Below are 23,790 nucleotides of genomic sequence, written 5' to 3'. Positions count from 1 at the left end.
TAGCTAGACACAGAGGATGGGTCAAGGGAGGGCTTTTTGAGGATTGGTGTGATTGAGGCATGTTTGAAGCATGAGGGGAAGACACCAGTTGTTAGTGACAGGTTGAAGAGGTGGGCTAGTGGTGTGATGAAGATAGTGGTAAGGTTTGGGATGAGGGGCGACAGGATTGGGTCAAGTTTACAGGTGGTGAGGTGTGATTTGGAGAGTAAAGCGGAAAGTTGATCTTCCGTAATGGTGGGGAAGGTCATCTGCTTGTTGTCTCATTTTGCTCACTAGTCCATCCAGGGCCGCCATCAGGGTATTACTGCCCTTACTGCTGTATGGGGCCCGGTGACCAGAAGCAAAGAGGAGGGGCCCGCCCCCCCCTCTTGTGCTTATGCTCACCGGGTCCCGGGGTCTCACGTGCCGGCGCTCTGCTGCTTTTGGCGTACATGCCCTTTGTGCAGGGAGCCTTGGAGCTCTCACGGCCGTAAAAACTGAACGGCCATGAGAGCTCCAAGGGAGTCCGTTCTCCCCTTCAGTGACACGCTGGTGATGGCGGGTACACAATGATGTCATCGTGTACGGCCGTCATATACCAGCGCCAGGATGCCAGTTCAGAATTGGAGCTGCAGGGGATCGTATGAGAGGTAAGTATGAAAACTTTTTTTTTTTAATAGAATTAATTAAATGGTCTTGGGGGGATGAAGCGAGCACATGATGAATTGGGAGTGGGGGTGCGGAGAGCACATGATGAATTGGGAGTGGGGAGAGCACATGATGAACTGGGAGTTGGGAGTGGGGAGAGCACATGATGAATTGGGAGTGGGGGGAGTAAATGATGATAAATACAAGGTGGGGGAGAGAGAGGACATGACATAATGAATTGCGGCGGAGGGGGCATGTAAATATAATGAATCGGGGGAGCGCAAGGTACAGAGTGGAGGGCATTGAGGATGACGGAGTGTGACTGGTAATGAACTGGGGAAAAAGTACAGGTGCTAATTAATTTATATATTTATTAAGTGGGGAAAGTGGCTATTTATAGTTAGTGGGGGAGCACTGGTGGAGTACAATTTATATTTGGAATGGTGGGTTGCCTAATAACTAATTATATATTAATGGTGGATGCACGTCTGTATTCAGCTGTGTAGTGTAGAAGTTGGGGAATGTGCTCTAGATAACGGTGTGTTATTTTATGCAGACACGAGTCCTGGCTGGAAGAAATGATGGTGGTCGGTGCTCGATGAAGGAGAAAAGCGAAGATGAAGGACTTCAACTAGAGACGTCACTGGTGAGTCAGTGTGTAAGGCCACGGCTCCACTGACCCCACTATCAGTATTTGGTCAGCATTTTTTCTCAGTAGTGGGAGCTAAAATTAGAAGACACTACACACGATATACTATGTACAGAGCGCCTGTGTGTAATGTCACTGGTGATCACTGTATTACCTGTACACTATACACCATATACAGAGCTCCTATGTATAATGACACTGGTGATCACTGTATTACCTGTACACTGACACTATATACAAAGCTCCTGTGTATAATGTCACTAGTACACTATATTACTATGTACAGAGCTCCTGTGAATAATGGAACTTATGGCAATATTAGTATTGCGTTTTTTTATTAATGATTAGTATTGTAGTATTCGGTCACTATGTGGTGGTAATATGTGGTCCATCATAGTGTGATGGTATTTGTTCCTCGTATGTAGTATTATTCAGTCACAACGTGGTGGTAATATGTGATTTAGTCATGGTGTGGCTGTATTTGTTCCTTGTATGTGGTATCATTCAGTCACTATGTGGTGGTAATATGTGGTCTAGTCATGGAGTGGCGGTATTTGTTCCTTGTATGTGGTATTATTCGGTCACTATGTGGTGGTAATACGTAGTCTGGTTATGGTGTGATGGTATTTGTTCCTTGTATGTGATATTATTGGTAATTTTAAAAAAATGTATGTGACATATTCCTTTAAAGAAAAATAAATAAAAATATACCTAAAAAGAGTAGTGTCTACCTTGTCGTGGGGGCAGAACTAGGGTGGAGGCGGAGCTGTGTTGGAGCCTAGGCGGAGTATCAAGGGGGCCCGAAAATGTTGCCAGTATGGGGTCCTGAAATTCCTGGGGGCAGCTCGGGTCCCCTCCGTAGAGTATAATTGGAAGTGTAACCTGACTCCTCACTGTGCTAGCAGTCTTTCTTGCCTTGACGAATATGGATTTTAGCTCTTTTTTCTAGAGTGAATGATGAGTTCAGGAGGCAGAGGAGGAATTAGCTCATAAGTGGAGAAAAAGTATTTCTCTGATAAGTTATAGAGTAGCTTATAGTCACTTGTGCTATTGATTTCTGCAAAGTTTGTTGAAATAACAGTAATTATAGAAGCCCGAGCCCCTTCTCTGTCCATATAACAGCTTTCACGATAAAAGTGGCTTACTGTCTGTGCTGTCCTGTGTCCAACACAAACCAAAAGAGGACCTGCCCTAACCTGGGGCTTGTATCTGAGGATCAGGGCACCATTCAAATGCGAGGTAGTAAGTGGCATAAATTACTAATTTAAAAGGGGTGGTCCAGCACCTAACATGTATTTTCTAAATATCTATCCTTACACCCTAACCACTTTGTAATTTTCTTTACTGCACAACACCCTACACTTTTCCCTATCTAGTTAACCCCTAAATATGATTCTTTTTACTATACTCCCTGTCACGTTTCGTTTGAAAGGAGTCTCAAACATGACATCACGGGAGGCTGGGGCTGCACTCATTCAGCCCAGCGTCCATCGCCCCTCCTGGAACAGAATGTCACAGTGGGCAGTGCTGCAGTTACTTACTAGTTTCTTTCATCGCCACCCTCTGAAGACGTCCTGGGTGATGGATGCTGTGGGAGATGTGAGTGCAGCACCAGCACTCTGCTTTTATCTCCACTGCCGCAATAACTGAAAGAAGACGTCGTCAAGGGGCAAAGATAGAAGGGGTGGCATCAGCGCCGCCCCCTGTGGACGATTCGTTTGAGGGCGATGCTAGAAGCTGTGGGGCGGTGCTATTGTCACTCACTGCTTCTATCTTCACCCCCTGACGTCTTCTTTCACTTAGAAGCTATGGCGGCAGAGACAGAAGCAGAGTGTCAGCACTGCACTCTCATCTGTCATAGTGTCCTTCACCCAGGATCCAGGGCACCTTCAGAGGGGGGCGGCGATGCAAGAAACTGTAGTAACTGCAGTACCGCCATCTGATAACAATTTGATCCTGGAGGGGCGATGGACGCTCCATGGAGTGAGTGCAGCCCCAGCCTACCTTTACCTCTCTGTTGATGCATTTTATACCCAATTTAAATCTATATAAAACTTTAAAAACAATAGAATTAGACAGCCAAGGCCTCTCTAAGCTTACCGAAATACATAAAAGGGCTTTACAACCCTCTGTTTCAATGACCATATGGGTTAAGTGTGCCATAAATAAAAAAAAATATTAAAAAAAGTCATATACACACCACTGGTTTCTCCGCCACTCCTTCGTCCCACTGACTGAGCGCTCTGGGGCATTCAATTCCACAATGGCCATGGATTAGCTGCAGCAGTCAGTGACCGAACAGGACAGAAGGGAAGGAGAGGACAGCAGTGGGAGACTCGGTATGGGATGCAGGAAACAGTGTGGAAACCCTGAGGTATGTACCATTCCATAGTTAACAGAAAGGGTTGTAACACCCCTTTATGTATTTGGTTAGAGAGGACTGTACTATCTATTTCTCTATTTTTGAAGTTTTATATAGTTATAAAATTAAACTAAAATACATCCATATATTTCCTGTGCGCGACCTAGCAACTGCGGGAACAAACACATACCATCCTACATACTTGGCAGCAAACAAAGTCAGCACAAGGCCAGGCTCTAATGTAATCAGGGAGTATCATGGAGTTATGGAAGGATTGTTATTCCTGGAAGTTCTACATGTAACGTCATGTTTCTACTTATGTTTCTTTTATTTTTTAGGGTGTGGAATTTACAGTGGTTCATGGTACATTGTGCTGATAAAAAAGCTATGATATGTGTTGTCTTACAAGTCTATAGGAACAATGGTGCACATTTATTATTTTTTAACCTGATTTTCAGCTTGTGATGTACCATTTTATGGCACATTTGGTTGCCCGTCATTTATTAATATTTTGGGATTCTATCCACACTTTGGTTTTTAACAATTTGACAAATTAATTAAACTTTTAACTTTGATTAGACTAGTCTAAGGCCCCCTTTACACATCCTGACATTTCCGGTACTGAAAAAACAGTACCGGTGTGTACATGTGTGTCATCCGTGTGACAAGTACCAGAATAGAATGCAGAATAGAAATGACAGAAGTTTAGGTGCTAAAGATATGCAAAGATTTAGATAGATGAGATATATAAGTATTGCCATGTGTGTAGTTCACTGTACTTGTATTTAGCTAATAAATGAAAAAAAATGACGTAGGTTCCCCCCTATTTTTGATAACAAGCCAAGGTAAAGCAGACAGCTGTGAGTTGATATTATCAGGTTGGGAGGGTCCCTGTTTATTGGGTCCTTCCCAACCTAAAAATACAAGCCCGCAGTCACCCCAGAAGTGGTACATCCATTAGATGCGCCAATTCTGGTGCTTTACCTGGCTCCTCCCAATTGCCCTGGTGCGGTGACTATTGGGGTAATAGTTTTGGGGGTTTATGGCAGCTGTGATTCGTGAAAAATCACAGATGGCATCAAGCCCTGGGGTTAGTAATGGAGAGGTGTCTATCAGATGCCCCATTAATAACCCAGTAATCAAAAATAAAAAAACACGTGAAAAAAAACCCACTTTATTTAAATAAAGACTCCCCCACACTATCCCTCGTTCACCACTTTATTAAAAAAAAAAAAAAAACATGCAGGTTCGCGCTAATCCACTTAATCCGATGTAGTTCAGAAATGGATACTTGAAAAACATAAAAAGACAGAAATAAACACAAGAGACACTCCCTCGTTCACCAATTTATTTGTAAAAATTTTCCTACGAAGCTCCGATGTAGTCCATGTTCCTCGCATCCAGCTCTGGCGACTGTGAATAGCAGTGAAGTTACTGCTATTCCCACAGACGCCATGTAATGACGTCAACGTTCATCATCATCGCCGGGCCTCACTTAGCTGGTTATCAAATATAGAGGCGACCCTATGTTGTTTTTTTTATTTATTTATTAGATAAAAACAAGTATAGTAAACTACACATGCACGGCACTAATTATATATCTCACAGATATCTTTCCTTCTACACCATATCTGTCTCTATCTTTGCACATCTAACACCTAAATATCTGTCATTTCTATTCTGCATTATATTCCGGTTCGTGTCACACGGATGGTGCACAAGGATGCCACACTTTAGGTCATCCGTGTGTGGGACGTATTGACATCTGTGTTCCCGGATAAAAACGGACATTTCTACGTGTGGGACACTCATTTTAAAAATTAGATTATCAAAGCACAATCGTTAACAATCCCTAAAAGAGGGAAGAATAGGAAGCATTTAAGGAAACCAGGATGGATGAACACAGAACTTAAACACATGCAAATAAGGAAGAAAGAAATGTTTATTAAATGGAAAGAGGCAGGCAAATTTAAAGAAGAATATATTGCTGTCTGCAGAACCTGCAGAGCAAGCATCAGATTAGCTAAAGCTGATAATGAATTAAGGCTTGAAAGAGATGTCAAGAGCAATAAGAAAAGATTTTGGGGGCATGTCAAAAGTAAAAGAAAAGTCAAAGATGCTATAGGATTTTTACAGGATGAAAATGGTAAAATAGTAAAAAAATGATGCTGAGAAGATCAAACTTTTAAATTCCTATTTTGCATCTGTTTTCTCTCAGAAAGTAAATGTAGCATCAACTGATCGTCACAGTACTATTGAAGAAATAGAAGAATCCACACTATCTATAAACAGAGAGATAGTGAGGGAACACTTAGCTAACATAAATGAATTCAAGTCTCCAGGTACAGATAAGTTACATCCTTGGGTACTGAAGGAGATGGCAGAGGAAATTATTGAACCACTCTCCATAATCTTTAAAAATTCTTTGAGAACAGAAGTCCCAGAAGACTGGAGAAGGGCAAATGTTGTCCCTATCTTCAAAAAAGGGGAAGAAGGTTGGATCCAGGGAACTATAGACCTGTGAGCCTTACTTCTATACCAGGAAAGATCTTTGAACAAATTATTAAACAACATGTATGCAAGTACCTTAATAAGAAGTGATTAACCAGAGCCAGCATGGGTTTGTAACTAATAAGTCATGTCAGACTAACTTAATTTTCTTCTATGATAGAATCACTGACTGGGTGGATCAGGGAAATTCAGTAGATATAGTATATCTTGACTTCAGCAAAGAACTTGACAAAGTATCTCATACCATCCTTATTGAAAGAAATGACCAATTATGGAATGGACAAGGCAACTGTTATTTGGATTCATAAATGGCTTAGTGATCAGACCCAAAGAGTGGTCATAAATGGTTGCACATCCAGTTGGAAGAATGTCTCAAGTGGGGTACCACAAGGCTCTGTCCTAGGCCCTGTGTTGTTCAACATCCTTAGCAATGATTTAGATCATACGTGTCAAACTCTGGCCCGTGGGCAAAATCTGGCCCACAGGGTGGTTTTATTTGGCCCACGACACCAGAACCACCACCCCTATGTGGGGGCAATATTCTGTATGGAGGACTATGTGGGGCCCATTATTCTGTATGGAGGACTATGTGGGGCCCATTATTCTGTATTGAGGACAATGTGGGGCCCATTATTCTGTATTGAAGACAATGTGGGGCCCATTATTCCGTATGGAAGACAATGTGGGGCCCATTATTCTGTATGGAGGACAATGTGGGGCCCATTATTCTGTATGGAGGACAATGTGGGGCCCATTATTCTGTATGGAGGACTATGTGGGGCCCATTATTCTGTATGGAGGACTATGTGGGGCCCATTATTCTGTATGGAGGACTATGTGGGGCCCATTATACTGTATGGAGGACTATGTGGGGTCATTATTCTGTATGGAGGACAATGTGGAGCCTATTATTCTGTATGGAGGACTGTGTGGGGCCCATTATACTGTATACTGGATGGCCCCAGACTTTGCTCAAGTTTTTCATTTTGGCCCTCTGTGTGTTTGAGTTTGGCATCCCTGATTTTGATGAAGGAATTGAGGGTAAACTGACTAAATTTGCTGATGACACAAAGTTAGGAACGATAGCTAATACTAGAGAAGAGAGAGAGGATTCAAAAAGATCTACACAAACTGGATCTGTGGGCAGAAACTATCAGAATGGATTTTAACAGGGAGAAATGCAAAGTCCTACATCTGCACAAGAAAAATGAAAAAAACATATACATAATGGGAGGAATAGGGCTAAGCAACAGCACATGTGAAAAAAGAATTGGGAATACTAATAGAACACAGACTGCACATGAGTCAACAGTGTGATGCAGCAGCAAAAAAGGCAAACACAATTCTGGGATGTATTAAGAGAAGCATAGAGTCTAGATCACGTGAAATAATTATTCCCCCTCTATTGCTCATTGGTCAGACCTCGTCAGGAATACTGAGTCCAGTTCTGGGTACCACATTTTAAAAAAGATAAAACTGGCGAAAGTTCAGAGAAGAGCGACCAGGATAGTGAGTGGTCTACAAATAATGTCCTATGAGGAACGGTTAGAGGATTTGGGAATGTTTAGCTTGCAAAAGAGAAGACTGAGAGGAGACTTAATAGCTGTCTACAAATATCTCAGGGCTGTCACAGTGTACAGGGATCAGCTTTATTCTTATTTGCACAAAGAAAGACTAGAAGCAATGGGATGAAACTGAATGAGAGAAGATACAGATTGGATATTAGAAAACACTTTTTGACAGTGAGGGTGATCAATGAGTGGTACAGGCGGCCACGAGAAGTGGTGAGTTCTCCTTCAATGGAAGTCTTCAAACAGAAGCTGGACAGAGATCTGTCTGAGATGGTTTAGTTAATCCTGCATTGAGCAGGGGGTTGGCCGCGATGACCCTGGAGGTCCCCTCCAACTTCAACTTTCTATGTTTCTATGGACACACGGACATGCGCAATCCCATAAATTATAATGGATCTACGTGTTAGTGTCTCTGGTACGTGTGAAAACTGCCACCACACATACTGGAGACACTGACATGTGAAGGGGGCCATAAGCTATGTGCACTGGACGTCTTTTTCAGGCACCCCATGAAAATAACATTGCTGTACACTTGCTTATATCACTTCTTTTAACCATTTCAGGGATTGGAAACCCTATACTACACAGTACACAGTACCAGCAACGGCACAAGAGCGACGGCAAAATCGCCAGCAAAGTGCCTTTGCCTGCAAAAACTTGGTGGGTGTGCCGGCGCCTAATAGACCCTGTGTGCACATAGCCTTAAAGGCCCAGATTCATCAACACTGGCATTGGGCTGCCTAGTTTCGATGTACAATGTGGTGCAGAAAGACACGACAAATTCTTAAAGCAGTGTGGGGTTCTCTGACAAATGTAATAAAATAAATATTACACATTTACATATTAAACATTTTTCTAAATATTGATATTTATTAAAAATATATGCTTTATCTAGAGCACTCATAGTTTTTAAAAATTTGGGTCGTATGGATTTACATGTGAACACTGTTCTTTTTTTCTTTTGCAGCTCCAAACGCATGGGTATGAAACGGCATGTACCCAGGACTACCCATGCCCAACCATAAGGAAGCACAATGCAAAGTACATACAATGGCTGTACAACGTTGTAGACCGGAGTGAATTTTAGGCCACGGCCCCACTATCAGTATTCGGTCAGTATTTTTTCTCAGGAGTGGGAGCCAAAACCAGATGAGGAACAATCAGAGAAAAGGTATAATAGAAACAAGTCACCAATTCTGCATTTATCACCCACTCCTGGTTTTGGTTCCCACTCCTGAGAGAAAATACTGACTTAAATGCACTGGTAAGGTGGGGTTTTTGTCACGCAACTGGTGATGTGGGGTTTCTTATACCCCAGTGTTTAAAAATCTCTTATTTTTACAGCAAATGCAAAGATCATGTTTGTTTTAATCATTTTCTTATTGGTGATTGATTACACATGAGTATAACAAATTTTTGACACCCACAAACGGATGGAAGCTAGTGAAACACGTATCCTCATACCAGCATTTTTCAATGAATGGCAGCCGAACAAAAATTCCCTGGGGTGTGGCAACCCCCACCTCACCAGTTGAGGGTTAAATGCATGTATTCTTGGCTGAAAAATAATTTTCACAATTGGGCCGTAATTGTACTGATCTAGAGAATCGCGTTTCCAGGTCATTTTTACCATACAATGAACACCAAAAAACAAAACCCAAAAAACAAATGACGAAATTGCATTTTTTTTGCCCATCTCTGTATCTCCAGACAGTCCCAGATCTAGTGGAACAGCCCCGATTCGTCCCAACTTTCACTCACTCTGTATCTGCGATGTCTCATCTCCTACAGTGACTATGTGTATTTCAGCGCATTCAGACGTCCATACAAATCGGTCCAATCTTATGCTGATTTGTACTTCTATCTCTTATATCTTTACTAGACTGTGCATTGTCTTCTTCTTCTTTACAGGCACATTGTACTGGTACATGAAGCTACATCTCTATATACATGTCTGTATTCTAGGAGTAAAATAAAAGTCAGAGATTTTTTTTTCTTCCTATAAAATTACTGACATTTTAATTAGATTTTTTTAAATAAACATCACAAATCATCAATAACAGACATATTTGGTGTCTCTGTAATCACAACAACCCGTACAATACAGAGATCAGATTATTTGCAGTGATCAGTTAATGGCGTGATTGTTTTTTTCTCCATTAAATCCATCAAAAATGTAACGCTGAGGCCTTGTTCACACATAGCGTGAATGCTGAGTTTTTTTTCTGCAGGTGTCTGCACCACACAACGCAACAACAATCTTCTCTGTTTATTGTACGTTTGCTGTGTTTCTTTTACACGTTTTCCCTCTTATTTGATGCGGTTTTGAGGAAGATATGAAGCAGAGTTTTTAATGCTTTTTTTATAGTACAAAAAAGCTTTTACTCTGCACTTAAAATGTATATAATAATAAAAAAAATGATGTATTTTTTATTTATTTTACTTACTTATATAGCATCATTAATTCCACAGCGCTTTACAGACATTATCATCGCTGTCCCCATTGGAGCTCACAATCTAAATCCCCTATCAGTATGTCTTTGGAGTGTGGGAGGAAACCGGAGAACTTGGAGGAAACCCACGCAAACACGGGGAGAACATACAAACTCCTTACAGATGTTATCCATGGTGGGATTTGAACCCAAGACCCCAGCGCTACAAGGCTACAGTGCTAATCACTGACTCATCATACAGTGCTAACCACTGAGCCACCGTGCTGCCCAATAGAAGGTTATTTAGAAAAAATGCACCAAAACTGGCAGTACAGCAGCGTCTTTGGACGCAGTTATCATGAAATCTCATACATGTTACTTGGACGTTTAGGTTGTGTTCACATGTAGCATAAATGCTGTGGGTTTTTTGCACAGAAAATCTGCTGCTTTTATCTGTCCAACTAAAGTGGATGTGATTTCATTAAAATTGCGCCCCCTGTGGTCTAAAGACGGTGCTGAATTGTGCAGTTTTGGTGCTTCTTTTGTTTTTGCCTTCTGTGTGCAGCCTAAAAAAAAACCACATGTAAAAAACTGCAAAACCAAACTGCAGAATCAAAGCTTTTCTGTACTATAAAAAACACATCAAACACGCGGCTTCACATCTGCAGCAGAAACGCATCAAACAAGGGGGAGAAGACCTAAAAAAATGCAATAAGAGAAAATTGTTATTGTGTAGTTTAGTGCGGAGCCTGCAGAAAAGACGCAGCTGAAAAAAAACAGGATTTACGCTACGTGTGAACACGGCCTTACAGACGGCAAAATGGCACAAAAAAATAACTTCGGCTCCTCCCAACAAGCCTCATACCGCTATGGGCACGGAGGAATAAAAAAGTTGGGGAAAATGCAAATGTAAAAAATGGCTGCGGAGGCAAAGGGTTAATGGGAGGGGCACACAGCACCGCAGCCTCCCTGACGTCACTTAGGCGAGGATGTCTGTGTATATTTACGTCACCTGCTAACTAGTGTGCGCACATGGCGCCATCACCCCGCAGGACGCCGCACTGACCGCTGCCGCAGGTCTGTATGAGGTAACTGTACCGGGGGCAAGTGAGGACACCGGGGCTCTCGCTGCAGAACTCCCACCAGCCCAATCAGTCTCCGACCGGTTGACGTCACCATGGCGCCTTCCTATTGGAGCGTACTATCGCAGACGCAGCCTGGCCCCGCCTCCCATCTTGTTCCCCTGGATACGATCGTGTCCGATACTCATGCGCACCAATAAGCATTCTCATTGGTCCAAAAATGTACTTTTGATCCGCCCATCCTCTTGTTTCCCTGGATACGGCCGTGAGCAAGCGCGCCTGCGCACAGAAGTTTGTTGTGCTAAGGGGCGGAGCTTGTGGTAGCGCAGGTCCGGATACAAGCGGTTTTACCCTCCGCCTCCTGTTTTCACCGGTTGTAGCAGAGATCCCGTCCTATCGGGCCGCCGGAGCCTCCTGTGAGCGGTAGGTCCCGCTGTGGGCTAGTAATGTACTGGAGTAAAGCTGGTACTTGTATGCTAGCGCTAGATACAAGCCGGTGAGAGACTCCAGACATATGTTACACCCGGGAGCAGCCATGGCTTCCTATTCCGTGTGCGGGGCTTCCAGCACTTTCTTATACTGCTTGTATTGTACCCTCCTATCCTATTAGGTAGTGGCACATGAGGGGTTAAGGGTGTCTGCTGGAAAGGTCCGCATGGGAACTGACCGGGTGGGATGGGCTGGCTGGCTGGCGGACGGGCGGACGGACGGACGGGCTGGCGGGCGGGCGGACGGACGGACGGACTGGCGGACGGACGGGCTGGCTGGCGGACGGACGGACGGGCTGGCTGGCTGGCGGACGGACGGACGGACGGACGGGCTGGCTGGCGGACGGACGGACGGGCTGGCTGGCGGACGGGCTGGCGGACGGACGGACGGACGGGCTGGCTGGCGGACGGACGGGCTGGCTGGCGGACGGACGGGCTGGCGGACGGACGGACGGACGGGCTGGCTGGCGGACGGACGGGCTGGCTGGCGGACGGACGGACGGGCTGGCTGACGGACGGACGGGCTGGCTGGCGGACGGACGGGCTGGCTGGCGGACGGACGGGCTGGCTGGCGGACGGACGGACGGGCTGGCTGGCGGACGGACGGGCTGGCTGGCGGACGGACGGACGGGCTGGCTGGCGGACGGACGGACGGGCTGGCTGGCGGACGGACGGGCTGGCTGGCGGACGGACGGGCTGGCTGACGGACGGACGGGCTGGCTGACGGACGGGCTGGCTGGCTGACGGACGGACGGGCTGGCGGACGGACGGGCTGGCTGACGGACGGACGGGCTGGCGGACGGACGGGCTGGCTGACGGACGGGCTGGCTGGCTGACGGACGGGCTGGCTGGCTGACGGACGGGCTGGCTGACGGACGGACGGGCTGGCTGGCGGACGGACGGACGGGCTGGCTGGCGGACGGACGGACGGGCTGGCTGGCGGACGGACGGGCTGGCTGACGGACGGACGGGCTGGCTGACGGACGGGCTGGCTGGCTGACGGACGGACGGACGGGCTGGCGGACGGACGGGCTGGCTGACGGACGGACGGGCTGGCTGGCTGACGGACGGACGGGCTGGCTGACGGACGGGCTGGCTGACGGACGGGCTGGCTGGCGGACGGACGGGCTGGCTGACGGACGGACGGGCTGGCTGACGGACGGGCTGGCTGACGGACGGACGGGCTGGCTGACGGACGGACGGGCTGGCTGACGGACGGACGGGCTGGCTGACGGACGGACGGGCTGGCTGACGGACGGACGGGCTGGCTGACGGACGGACGGGCTGGCTGACGGACGGGCTGGCTGACGGACGGACGGGCTGGCTGACGGACGGACGGGCTGGCTGACGGACGGACGGGCTGGCTGACGGACGGACGGGCTGGCGGACGGACGGACGGGCTGGCTGACGGACGGACGGGCTGGCTGACGGACGGACGGGCTGGCTGACGGACGGACGGGCTGGCTGACGGACGGACGGGCTGGCTGACGGACGGACGGGCTGGCTGACGGACGGGCTGGCTGACGGACGGACGGGCTGGCTGACGGACGGACGGGCTGGCTGACGGACGGACGGGCTGGCTGGCTGGCTGACGGACGGGCTGGCTGGCTGACGGACGGGCTGGCTGGCTGACGGACGGGCTGGCTGGCGGACGGACGGGCTGGCTGGCGGACGGACGGGCTGGCTGGCGGACGGACGGACGGGCGGGCTGGCGGACGGACGGGCGGGCTGGCGGACGGACGGACGGGCTGGCGGACGGACGGACGGGCTGGCTGACGGACGGACGGGCTGGCTGACGGACGGGCTGGCTGGCTGGCGGACGGACGGGCTGACTGGCTGGCGGACGGACGGGCTGGCGGACGGACGGACGGGCTGACTGGCGGACGGACGGACGGACGGGCTGGCTGGCGGATGGACGGACGGGCTGGCTGACGGACGGACGGGCTGGCTGACGGACGGACGGGCTGGCTGACGGACGGACGGGCTGGCTGACGGACGGACGGGCTGGCTGACGGACGGGCTGGCTGACGGACGGACGGGCTGGCTGACGGACGGACGGGCTGGCTGACGGACGGACGGGCTGGCTGACGGACGGACGGGCTGGCTGACGGACGGACGGGCTGGCGGACGGACGGGCTGGCTGACGGACGGACGGGCTGGCTGACGGACGGACGGACGGGCTGGCTGGCTGACGGACGGGCTGGCTGGCTGACGGACGGGCTGGCTGGCGGACGGACGGGCTGGCTGGCGGACGGACGGGCTGGCTGGCGGACGGACGGGCTGGCTGGCGGACGGACGGACGGGCTGGCGGACGGACGGACGGGCTGGCTGACGGACGGGCTGGCTGGCTGGCGGACGGACGGGCTGACTGGCTGGCGGACGGACGGGCTGGCGGACGGACGGACGGGCTGACTGGCGGACGGACGGACGGACGGGCTGGCTGGCGGATGGACGGACGGGCTGGCTGACGGACGGGCTGGCTGGCTGGCGGACGGGCTGGCTGGCGGACGGGCTGGCTGGCGGACGGGCTGGCTGGCGGACGGGCTGGCTGGCGGACGGGCTGGCGGACGGACGGGCTGACTGGCTGGCGGACGGGCGGGCTGGCGGACGGGCTGGCGGACGGGCGGGCGGGCTGGCTGACTGGCGGGCTGGCTGGCTGGCTGGCTGTCGGACGGACTGGCGGGCTGGCTGGCTGTGGACGGATGGGGGAAAAGAGACTGGCTTGTGGCAGGCATATGACGATAGACGGGTTGGCATTGTTGCTGGCTCCGGATGAACGGGCTAATGTTATCAGCAATGTCACAGCTGTAATATCTGCCAATTATCGGTGAGTATTTGCTGCCATGCCCGTAGATCCTGGTACTAAGAATCTGCGGTGACCGTGATCCTTTCCAGCCAATGGCCGTTTTTGTACAGTTGGTGCGAATGGACTCACAGGATCCGTTCAATCAGTCATATCAGTAATCGGTGGCCGCTGGACAGAAGCCTTGAGAGCGGCCTGTTACCTGACTACCTGCGGCTTTTCTTTTGATGAGCCGTCCTGACAGTGTCACATGTGCTTCACATCGCAACGATGACGTCAGTCCAGGCTAATCAAAAGGGGAGCCACATATGCCGGGAGGTAAGAGGCTGTTCTCAAGGCTCCTGTCCAGCAGCCACAGATCACTGACTTAGCCGATGGACCGGGTCCTGCGAGTCGATTCTCACCAAATATGGTATTTGGTGAAAAACGTGTGAACGTGCACCCCGCCTATTTGTGGATGTGGTATAATAGCCATCAGCTTCTATGTGAAAACTGCGATAATCTAAAGAAATGAAGCATTAGTAGATCTCCTATAATATCTGTACTGAGCGATGTCTCCTCTTTTTGTAAGTTGGAAATGTTACTCCGGTTGCCCACACTTCCGGTGCCGACAAAGCCAGTCCTTCATTCCACCTGATCAGTTCACATGTGGATCTTTCCAGCAGACATATTTGGGGGGGTATATCACAAGCAGAGACTGGAGCAACATTTCAGGCGTAAGGAACGCTGCTGCCTTTTGCAAAAATTTGACGGACACCCGTAGCCATGCCCCATCCCGACCAAGTTTCCCAACGCGTTTTGGTAGCTTAAAGACTTCCAAAGTCTCAGAAGTTTTCCGCAAGTTAGTGTTAAGAAAAAAATGTGACTTTTGAAAATGTTTTCCACCAGTTTAAATGCTTTAATGAATCTGGGTATCGTTATTATCTCATTTTAAGGCATAACATCTAGAAATGAGATCTTATAAGGTGATATAACTCAATAATGAGATAATGGGTAATACGCTGTTAATATTGGTCTTGCATGTCGTCATTGATCGTTATAACTCTGAAATAAGAGATTAGAAGATGGGTCTCATCTCTCATTAGTGAGTTCTATTTCATAATTTTGTGGGACAATTATAACATTCAGTAATAAGATATAAAATATATCATTTAAAGAGGGTTGTCCACTACTCAGTAATCATAGTTCCCCCAGCTGGCAATGTCACACGACCACTGAGCCGCCAATGCTGATATTGCTGGAACAGCGCCCACCGAAGGTGAGGGTAGCTGCTACTATTGTGCCGGTTGAGAAGGGATTGTCCACTACTTTAAGATGGATAACGCTCATTCATGAGATCTACAATACACCTGACTTTCTCATCTCATAATATCTTAGATTTATCCTTTTCTGATCAGATATAACTAATAAGACAGAACACTCGGTAATGAGTTTAATGTAAATATTAAAAAAAGATAAACATACAGAGCCCACATCTTTTAATATTCAATGCACTAGTGCACCAATGTAATCTAACTATTGTCTTATTTGCTACTTTGTAACAATCGTGTGGAAAAGGTTAAATGTTCAGCTCTTCGGGAGGGGTCAGCTCTTCCGCCCGCTGACTCAGACTTTCCTATGTAGTGAAGCAGCTGTATTTGCACCAATTAATCCAAATACTTCTGATAACACCATAGAGGGTGATCTGTAACCCCCCTCCCCTAAATAATCACTTCTCACCTGTAGAAGGCTTTTGGACCCGCTATCGCTCAGGATCCCATCTCCCTCCCGGTGCTCCGGTTACATAAGCCGTGGTGTTGTGTAACTTCCGAGCGCAGTGTCGTAACAATGTTCTCTATTTTGTAACTTTTATTTACATAACTTTAAAAAAAAAAAAAAAAAAAAGAATGATACATTGTAACAATATCTTACCGGCCAACAAGTTATAGAGGAAAAGTAATAGGAAGAAGGGTGGCCAGGGGATTGGATGGATGGATGATGAGAAGGGATCAGCAGTGATGTCATACAGGATCAACTTCCCCTAAAAAAAAAAAAAAAAAATGGCTTGCTATTACCCCCCATTTCCATTCCTCATCATTGGATCTTTGTTGCCCTTTTGTTTAACGGGGCCGTCTCTATTCAGGAAACTTTTGTTTGCTGGCTCAGTTTTGTTTGTTTTTTTTTGTTTTTTCTGCAACAATCAAGCTGCACCTTACTTTCCCTCCTGGTTTCCAGCGTTGTTTCTGGATGCTGCTCCTGTGATTTTGTAAAGGCTGCAGCCAATCACTGACTCCGCAGCACTGCCGATGTAGACGGTATGACCTGGGTTAGCGTAAGCACTGCCAAAGGGAGCCTGGCGGCAGCAACAGACACCTCACTGGATTTTAGGAGAGTAAGTAAAGTGTGGTTTGTTTTCTTTTTTAAAAACTGCAGGCAAAAGTTTTCTGAAGGGGAACAAGCCCTTTAAATCCAGAAACTGAACAGCTGAGTGTTTCATAGAATTGTATCTAGACCATCAGTAATACAGGCTCTGGTAGTTTGCTACAATGTGTCAGTTGTTTGTAAAATGCTGGTTGCTGTTCACATGCCCAGTTGTACATTACAAACGGAACAAACATAGATGCATAATGGAAACCAAAGTTTTCATTTTTGAACAGGCCTATCATTTGAGAAAAAAATGACACATTTTTAAGTTTTCCATCCATCTGTAACATCAGATCCACTTTATTAGACGAGTCCTTGAATGAGCATCTCCAGTTCTGGGCCTGCACAGTGCTGCAAAGACAGATCTAGTAACTGATGAACATATGATCTTTTTTTTATTTTTTTTCTAATTATTATTATTTTGTGGGTGGTTTGAGGTTTTAACTGTACAAAAAGTTGTGCGGACGTTTTGTGATCCAACTGAGAAACTCCAAACCTGGAAAAAATCTGTTCCTATTGCAATCAGGGGATCCTGCACTGGAACGTTTATTTCCGTTTTTTATGATCCAAAAACTGAAATGACAACTGCACATGTGTACACGGACAAAGTAGACTGGGTGGGGTAGCAAACCTTCATCTGCAAGGAGCATTGGGTCTGTACAAGTTTTCACTTCTAGATGTAGTAAGAATGTCTCCAAAAAGAGGTTGATCCAGCACTTCAGAAAACATAAGTTTTATTCTATCGATAAACACATTGATCAAAAAGGAATCCACATCATCAAATATTCGGCTAAACCATCCGAGAAAAAGGTCCCAAAGAAAGATTCGAGGTCCTGGTCGACACATTTCGAAGTAACATTTCTTACTCCTAACCTGAGTGAGTTATGAGTAAGAAATGTTACTTTGAAACGTGTCAACCAGGAACTTGAATCTTTAGGACCTTGCCCTCGGATGGTTTGATGACGTGGATTCTCTTTTGATCAATGTTTTTATCGATGGAATAAAACTTTTATTTTATCTGAAGTGCTGGATCAACCTCTTTTTGTGGACTGCCTTCCCTTGGATTTGGGATCATGTGCACTTGTGGATATGTGAGCTGATCATATCCTCCATGCGCTTTGTAGTATGAATGTCTCCCTCCATTGAATGCGATCAGAGATCGTATAAGAATTGCAGTTTGGGGAAAAGTTTCAGAACATCTTGTTTTATAAATACAACTTTTTATGAGACCAGAAATTCCTTGTAGCCTCAGAGTCCAGTTTTGTGCATTGGCCTCATAGGTGTCCCCTTATATAATGTGCTTGTTATATAGGAAGTGTCTCTTCTTATGTCTGTAGTCGGGGGACGTATAGGACTTTCTGATTTCCCATACCAGTGAGTTTCAGTGTGATATAGATTTTTCTCGCAGCTGATGATGGTTCCTGCACGTGCCGCCCATGGGCTCGGCAGCTGTCACCATTTGTGACCTCTCTGCAGAAGCGTGACAGGGTCTGATCCAGCCTTTCCGGTTCTAGCAGTGTAGTCTCATAACAGCGTTGCCTTCCTGACTGATTATAACACATTTTGGGGTTTTTTTCTTACATGGTTATAAACCAATTTATATTGTTTTTATTTTATGTAATTTTTCCTTTTATTTTTATATATTTATGCCAATGAAGTATAATGGTGATCTGAATGCATATTTAAAGGGGGTTGTCCAGGATCTATGTATTCATGAGGATGCGAATCTGGCACCACACCTTGCCTAAGGTAATCAATATACAACAGATATGTCCTCAATCTCCAATCAGTGAGGGTCTCCTGCCTTGTAATGGGACCCCCAAAACTGCAGCTGAGCTGCACCCAGATGATCAGTGGGAGTGCCTGGTGTCGGACCCTCACAAATCTGATGACCTAGTCTTATGGATTATTAATAAGTCCTGGACAACCTTTGTACACTAGGCTGGACACATCTCTACAAGCAAGTGGCTAACACACCAGAAATTTTGAACTTTGATGGCAGTCTGCCTACATCTATCTTTCCCAACTACCTCACACATGCAACTTTGTTTCCAGTTCTGAGTATGGACGGGGATGTAAGCCGCTGTCAGACATTTCTGATGGCGGCCCATCTCCTGGAGATCACAATTGTAATTCACCAATCCTATTCTCCCCTGATAAGGAGTCGGGAGTCCCCTATGGGGGACTTTTATTTGGCCTCTCATGTATAACACTAAAGCAGCTCATGCACCATATTTTAAAGTAGATCCTGTACCCCTCAATAGATAATGTATCTAACTCTCCCCAGCAGATCCCACCTGCCTCCAATATTTGCATGGAGATTGATCATGAAGTTTCTTTATTCTCATCGGTTCACAGGTGACATGGCGGCTGGCCGTACACTATAGGCAGCTGTCAGACCAACGCTAGTTAAGCCAATAACTATCCCTCCAGACTCCCCCCCCCCCCCCCCCCCCCATATTCAGTTCCTGTGTTCTCTGAGGGAGCTGCTGCCAGACTCCTGGCGAGGGCTTTTCTACCTGCTGAACTAAAGGATCTGGCAGCTGAATTTTAACCATGTGATCCTTTGTCACCTAATCTGTTGGGGTTGGGGTTCAGCCTTTTATGTAATCAGTAGTCTGGCCACACAGATTGTATATTTTGTCATCATTGGCCGTCTAAAGGCTAATGTTCATGTGTTCCCGGTTGGGGCCGCTTCCAATCTCCGCAGGCAGCTCCTTTCGAAATGCCTGATGCCTCTCCCTCCAATATCTGCCTTCAGGAGGCCATGAACGTCAGATGGCGAGGCCAGTTCCACCACTTCGTGTATGGCCAGCTGGAGGCAGTCTCCTGTGTGTTGTCCATGTGACTCCGGCCTTTAAATAGCGCCTTGCATGTGCCGCGGCCTGGAAGTGAGCAGGTGCTGTGGGCGCTATCTCCTAGTCCTGTCTCCGTGCACCTGCCGTGCTGCTGGCATTTCTCATGTAAGTAACGTGTCTAACATTGCAGATATGGCTCGAGGACATCAGAAGATCCAGTCCCAGCAGAAGAACGCCAAGAAGCAAGCAGAACAGAAGAAGAAACAAGGACACGACCAGAAAGCTGCCGCTAAAGCCGCCCTAGTGTTCACCTGCTCCGTCTGTCGGGTAATGCCATATTCTGCAATAAGATGACGGATCTGGTAGGGCCGCCGCTTATCTCGTGTGCAGGATATCTGGCTGCTCTCTACCTGTCATCACATCCTGCTGTCACCGACCAGATGTTCTCACTGACGTAACGCACGGCCCTATCTGATGTATTCCCTCTATGGGTCATACTAAACCTTTAAAGGGGCTGTGCCATGCTTCTAGTTTTCACATGTAGGAATGAGAGATGTAATGACTTGCCAGGCTGAGACAACTATCAGATGCTCGGCGGGTATCGTGTATATGTACCCTAATCAGAATAGCCCATGGAGGGGGTCCATTGGTTGCCTTGGCATTTGTCTTGTCCAGCAAACCGCAGCACCTGGTCTGATAGAGAGGCGCTGCACAACCCCTTTAAAAAATGATTTGTCTGCAGAGAGTGCCAGCAGTCCTTATCCTTAGATATGCCGTAACCCTTTAAAAACTGCTGCATTATAGACATGCCGCTAGTGTGAACAGAGTGTAAGAAAAGAATCTCCTCGGGATTGACATGTTAGGGGGTATTCCGGCCTAAACTTGTTACCACCTAGACAAAGGACCCTCCTATCTTTAGTTAGCTTCAATGTCTTGGGCTTGAATAGAGCGAAAGGCCAAAAGTGCAACCCTAATGGCCATCCAACTGCTCTTGTCTCAACATGACAAATGGTTAAAATTGCAAAGTGTAAAGACGAGCAGTTTTGCAGTTTACTTGTTAATAAAAATCCTATCCGTGGGATTTTTACTTCCTTAGTTTACTGCTCGTTTGTTAGTTTCTGGCCACCAGTCCAGCGCTTGTAAGTTCTTTGCTATAGAGCTTGTAAGCGCTGCTTTGAAGCTGTCCAGATACTGCATCCAGCCCCCTTCAGTGCCCCTCAGGAGGCTGGGGAGTGGTGAGCTCCTGAAGATTGATCTTGAGAAAGAAAACTCCCTTAAAGGGAATCTGTCAGCAGGTTTTTGCTATGTAAGCTGAAGACAGCATGCTGTAGGGGTTAAAGCAGAGATTTCAGTGATGGCTCTTATCAAGCTATGTGCTGTTGTTGGCTTACAGTGATGGTTTTAGCACCAAGAGCTTATCATTGCTGTGACACTGACACAGGCTGTGCCTCCTGGTCCTACACGCCCCCTCCTGTGATAGGTCGGTCACAATTTATGGACATTATATATGCAGGACCTGGTGTGGGCGGGGTTAGCTTCCTCAGCTCTGCTTCATGCTAAATCTAAAAACTGTGTGTGAGAATGGCTGCAGCCAGTAATATAAGTGATCTATCCTTGGATTCAGCTGCTCTTTGCCTACATCTGCTCTCAGATGAGGTAGCAAAAACCTGCTGACAGATTCCCTTTCGCTGGCCATGCACATGAGATTGCTGTCCGCCATACATTCGGTCAGGGGACGGATATCTCTCCCTACTCCTGCAGACACATGAGCATGTTTGTTTAAGGGGTAGAGAGATGAAACTGTGGACTGCTCTCATAGGGGTTTTTCTCTCCTAGGGGGGAGAAGGAAAAAAAAAAATCAGTAGTTAAAACTTCGCTGACTCTGTCCTCTTGTCAGTTATCATCTGTTGGGGAGCTGGGAGCATCAGCTGTACTGGTGTGACTTTCATCTAGTGTGAATGGTGGCTTTTAGATTTGTGGTTAGCAGAGCACCAGGGCGTCTTCTGGCTGTGGCCGGTGAGTCAGTACAGAGCTATTCCCTCCTGAATGAGTCGTGATGTGTGGGATGGATCTATGGTATACCTGTATGCCAGGGCTTCGTCACCTGCAGACGAGTCTGCCATACCTGCACTGCAGATAGACGAGGGCCCTGTGTAGGAATAATATAGGGGCCCATTGCAGTGCAGTAAGTCCTCATAATGCACAGTTCCTCCTGCTTTGGAGGTAGATGTGACCCCCTTACCTCTTGGGCCCCTGTGCGGCCGCCCCTGTCTCCTCGTCCATAGCCGCGGGGTTGTATATGGCTTTGAGCATCGGATGTTTCATCACAGTTCACAATATTTAGTATCTGCCGCTAGTAGTGAATAGCACGTACCGACTTCTCAGCCCTCACCCTGAACACTGCTGACAAGATAAGTAGCGCCCATAGGTGGAGTGAGTGAGTGAGTGAGTGAGTGAGTGAGTGAGTGAGTGAGTGAGTGAGTTGTAAATGTACATTGGACATTGTCGCTGGAGGACCTTTCCCAGAATGAAGGACGGCAGCCTGCAGTGCTCCGACTATTTTAAAACTACAATTTCTAGTATGGCCTGACAGCCCCGGACATGCTGAGAGTTGTAGTGTACAGCAGCTGGCTTGACGCTGATCTTGCATGGATGGAATATATGATTATTAGATCCTTATGTAGATCTTGCATCGTGCAGGGACAGAGAGTGGGGAAATCTGGACACATTATATTGGGATGTCTCTTCACGTTCCCATACTCACATTGTTCTTCCTTACTTGACAGACACAAATGCCAGATCCCAAAACCTTCAAGCAGCACTTTGAGAGTAAACATCCGAAGGTTCCCCTCCCTCCGGAGCTGGTTGGCGTTGAAGCCTAGAGTGTAAGGTAAGCTCTCCGTGCCCATATCATGCCACTGACCGATGACACTTCACCTACATCTCACTACTGTCACCTCCGCTACATGTGCAGAATAGAGATCTGCAGAGATGGTAACCGCAGTGTACGAAGAGTTACAAGGGGAAAGTCAGGGCTGATGGTGAAAGGTGGGGTCTCTGATAACCGCAGGCCAAGGGGCTTATTAGGATTTATCGATGTCACAATGGGACAGTGGAGAGGCGCAAACGAGCAGCAACTGTCCTTCCACAGAAAAGGCCTGCTAACTGCAGGATCAACCGATCCCATGTTTAACACCTTCCCACGTAAGATGTAATAGTATGTCCTACATCTGGTCCCCATGCATGGTGCGGGCTCAGGAACTGAACCTGCTTCATACCTGACAGATGCCGGCTGTGGCCGGTGGCTGCCGCCTCGATGGGCCCGGCCGGTGGCTGCCGCCTCTATTTGCCACAGTTCCCTAAAAAATACTTTGGGGGTACAGATTTATTGTATCAGTACAGCTAGTGTTGCAATTCTCGGATAAGCTGCCCGACCGAAAAACGTCTGCCTGACTATTCTAGAGCTGTGGCTTTTCTATTAAAAAATGGCCAAATTCCAGACAAGTCAGACGCTCGCGCCTTGCATTGAAGTTTATGGCGAGTGAGTCGCATACCACTTGTGACCAACAATAGAAAATCCAACACTTTTGGAAACCCATGCGACCGTGTCACAGGTAGCAACAGCTGTGACTTCAGGGGCACGCGACGCATGTGTATTCTTGACCTAAAAACTACCACCTGGCTTGCAAAAAGAAAGTCCTCCCACAGCTCCATTGATGGAAAAATACAAGTTTGGTATTGCCAGTAGTTTTTAGACTAGGCTTCGGGGCTTGGGGAATTTAGATGTATGGATGTAAGACAGAATCTAAATTTTGCATTTTTTTTCTTTTTAGGAAACACCTTCACTGTATCGACTGTTCTCAGGTGGTTTATCTGGAAACCACCACATTTTTATGCCGTTCCCTTCACAGGGGTCTGTACAGCGACCTCCAAATGTACAGTTATTTACTAATTTGTAAATCTCAAAGTTGGGCAATTCTCAAATTTTTACAGTTGTAATTATATTGATTTGATGTCCATAATGTGTATAATTTGTTCAATAAAGTAGTAACTTGATTTTACAA

General features: G+C 47.2%; 1 protein-coding gene and 2 long non-coding RNA genes across 4 annotated transcripts in view; 2 read left to right on the top strand and 1 right to left on the bottom strand.

Annotated features, from left to right (window-relative positions):
• Window positions 1–9,530, top strand: part of LOC141265956 (uncharacterized) — an 86,563-nt gene extending 77,033 nt beyond the window's left edge. Inside the window, exons 2-3 of the long non-coding RNA XR_012320175.1 lie at window positions 1,184–1,273; window positions 8,688–9,530. This is a non-coding gene — a long non-coding RNA (uncharacterized lncRNA). The remainder of the gene's footprint in view (window positions 1–1,183; window positions 1,274–8,687) is intronic.
• Window positions 1–16,372, bottom strand: part of LOC141265955 (uncharacterized) — a 23,170-nt gene extending 6,798 nt beyond the window's left edge. The window contains exon 1 of the long non-coding RNA XR_012320174.1: window positions 16,245–16,372. This is a non-coding gene — a long non-coding RNA (uncharacterized lncRNA). The remainder of the gene's footprint in view (window positions 1–16,244) is intronic.
• On the top strand, window positions 11,501–23,790 carry ZNF706 (zinc finger protein 706). 2 transcript variants are annotated; one of them, XM_073679678.1, is made up of 5 exons: window positions 11,512–11,657; window positions 16,710–16,896; window positions 19,917–20,053; window positions 22,513–22,616; window positions 23,560–23,790. In XM_073679678.1, exons 3-4 carry the CDS (start codon window positions 19,919–19,921, stop codon window positions 22,606–22,608), a joined length of 231 nt encoding a protein of 76 aa, XP_073535779.1. In that variant the 5' UTR covers window positions 11,512–11,657; window positions 16,710–16,896; window positions 19,917–19,918; the 3' UTR covers window positions 22,609–22,616; window positions 23,560–23,790. The 2 variants fall into 2 exon arrangements, with proteins under 2 accessions (XP_073535778.1, XP_073535779.1); XM_073679677.1 differs by lacking the exon at window positions 16,710–16,896 and having other exon boundaries at window positions 11,501–11,657.

This window comes from Phyllobates terribilis, unplaced genomic scaffold (genome assembly GCF_046119375.1).
Source record: "Phyllobates terribilis strain yellow unplaced genomic scaffold, ASM4611937v1 Scaffold_4__5_contigs__length_816908805, whole genome shotgun sequence".
NCBI lineage: Eukaryota > Metazoa > Chordata > Amphibia > Anura > Dendrobatidae > Phyllobates > Phyllobates terribilis.
The sequence above is the reverse complement of the archived record's forward strand: the minus strand, read 5'-3'. Positions and strand labels throughout refer to the sequence as shown.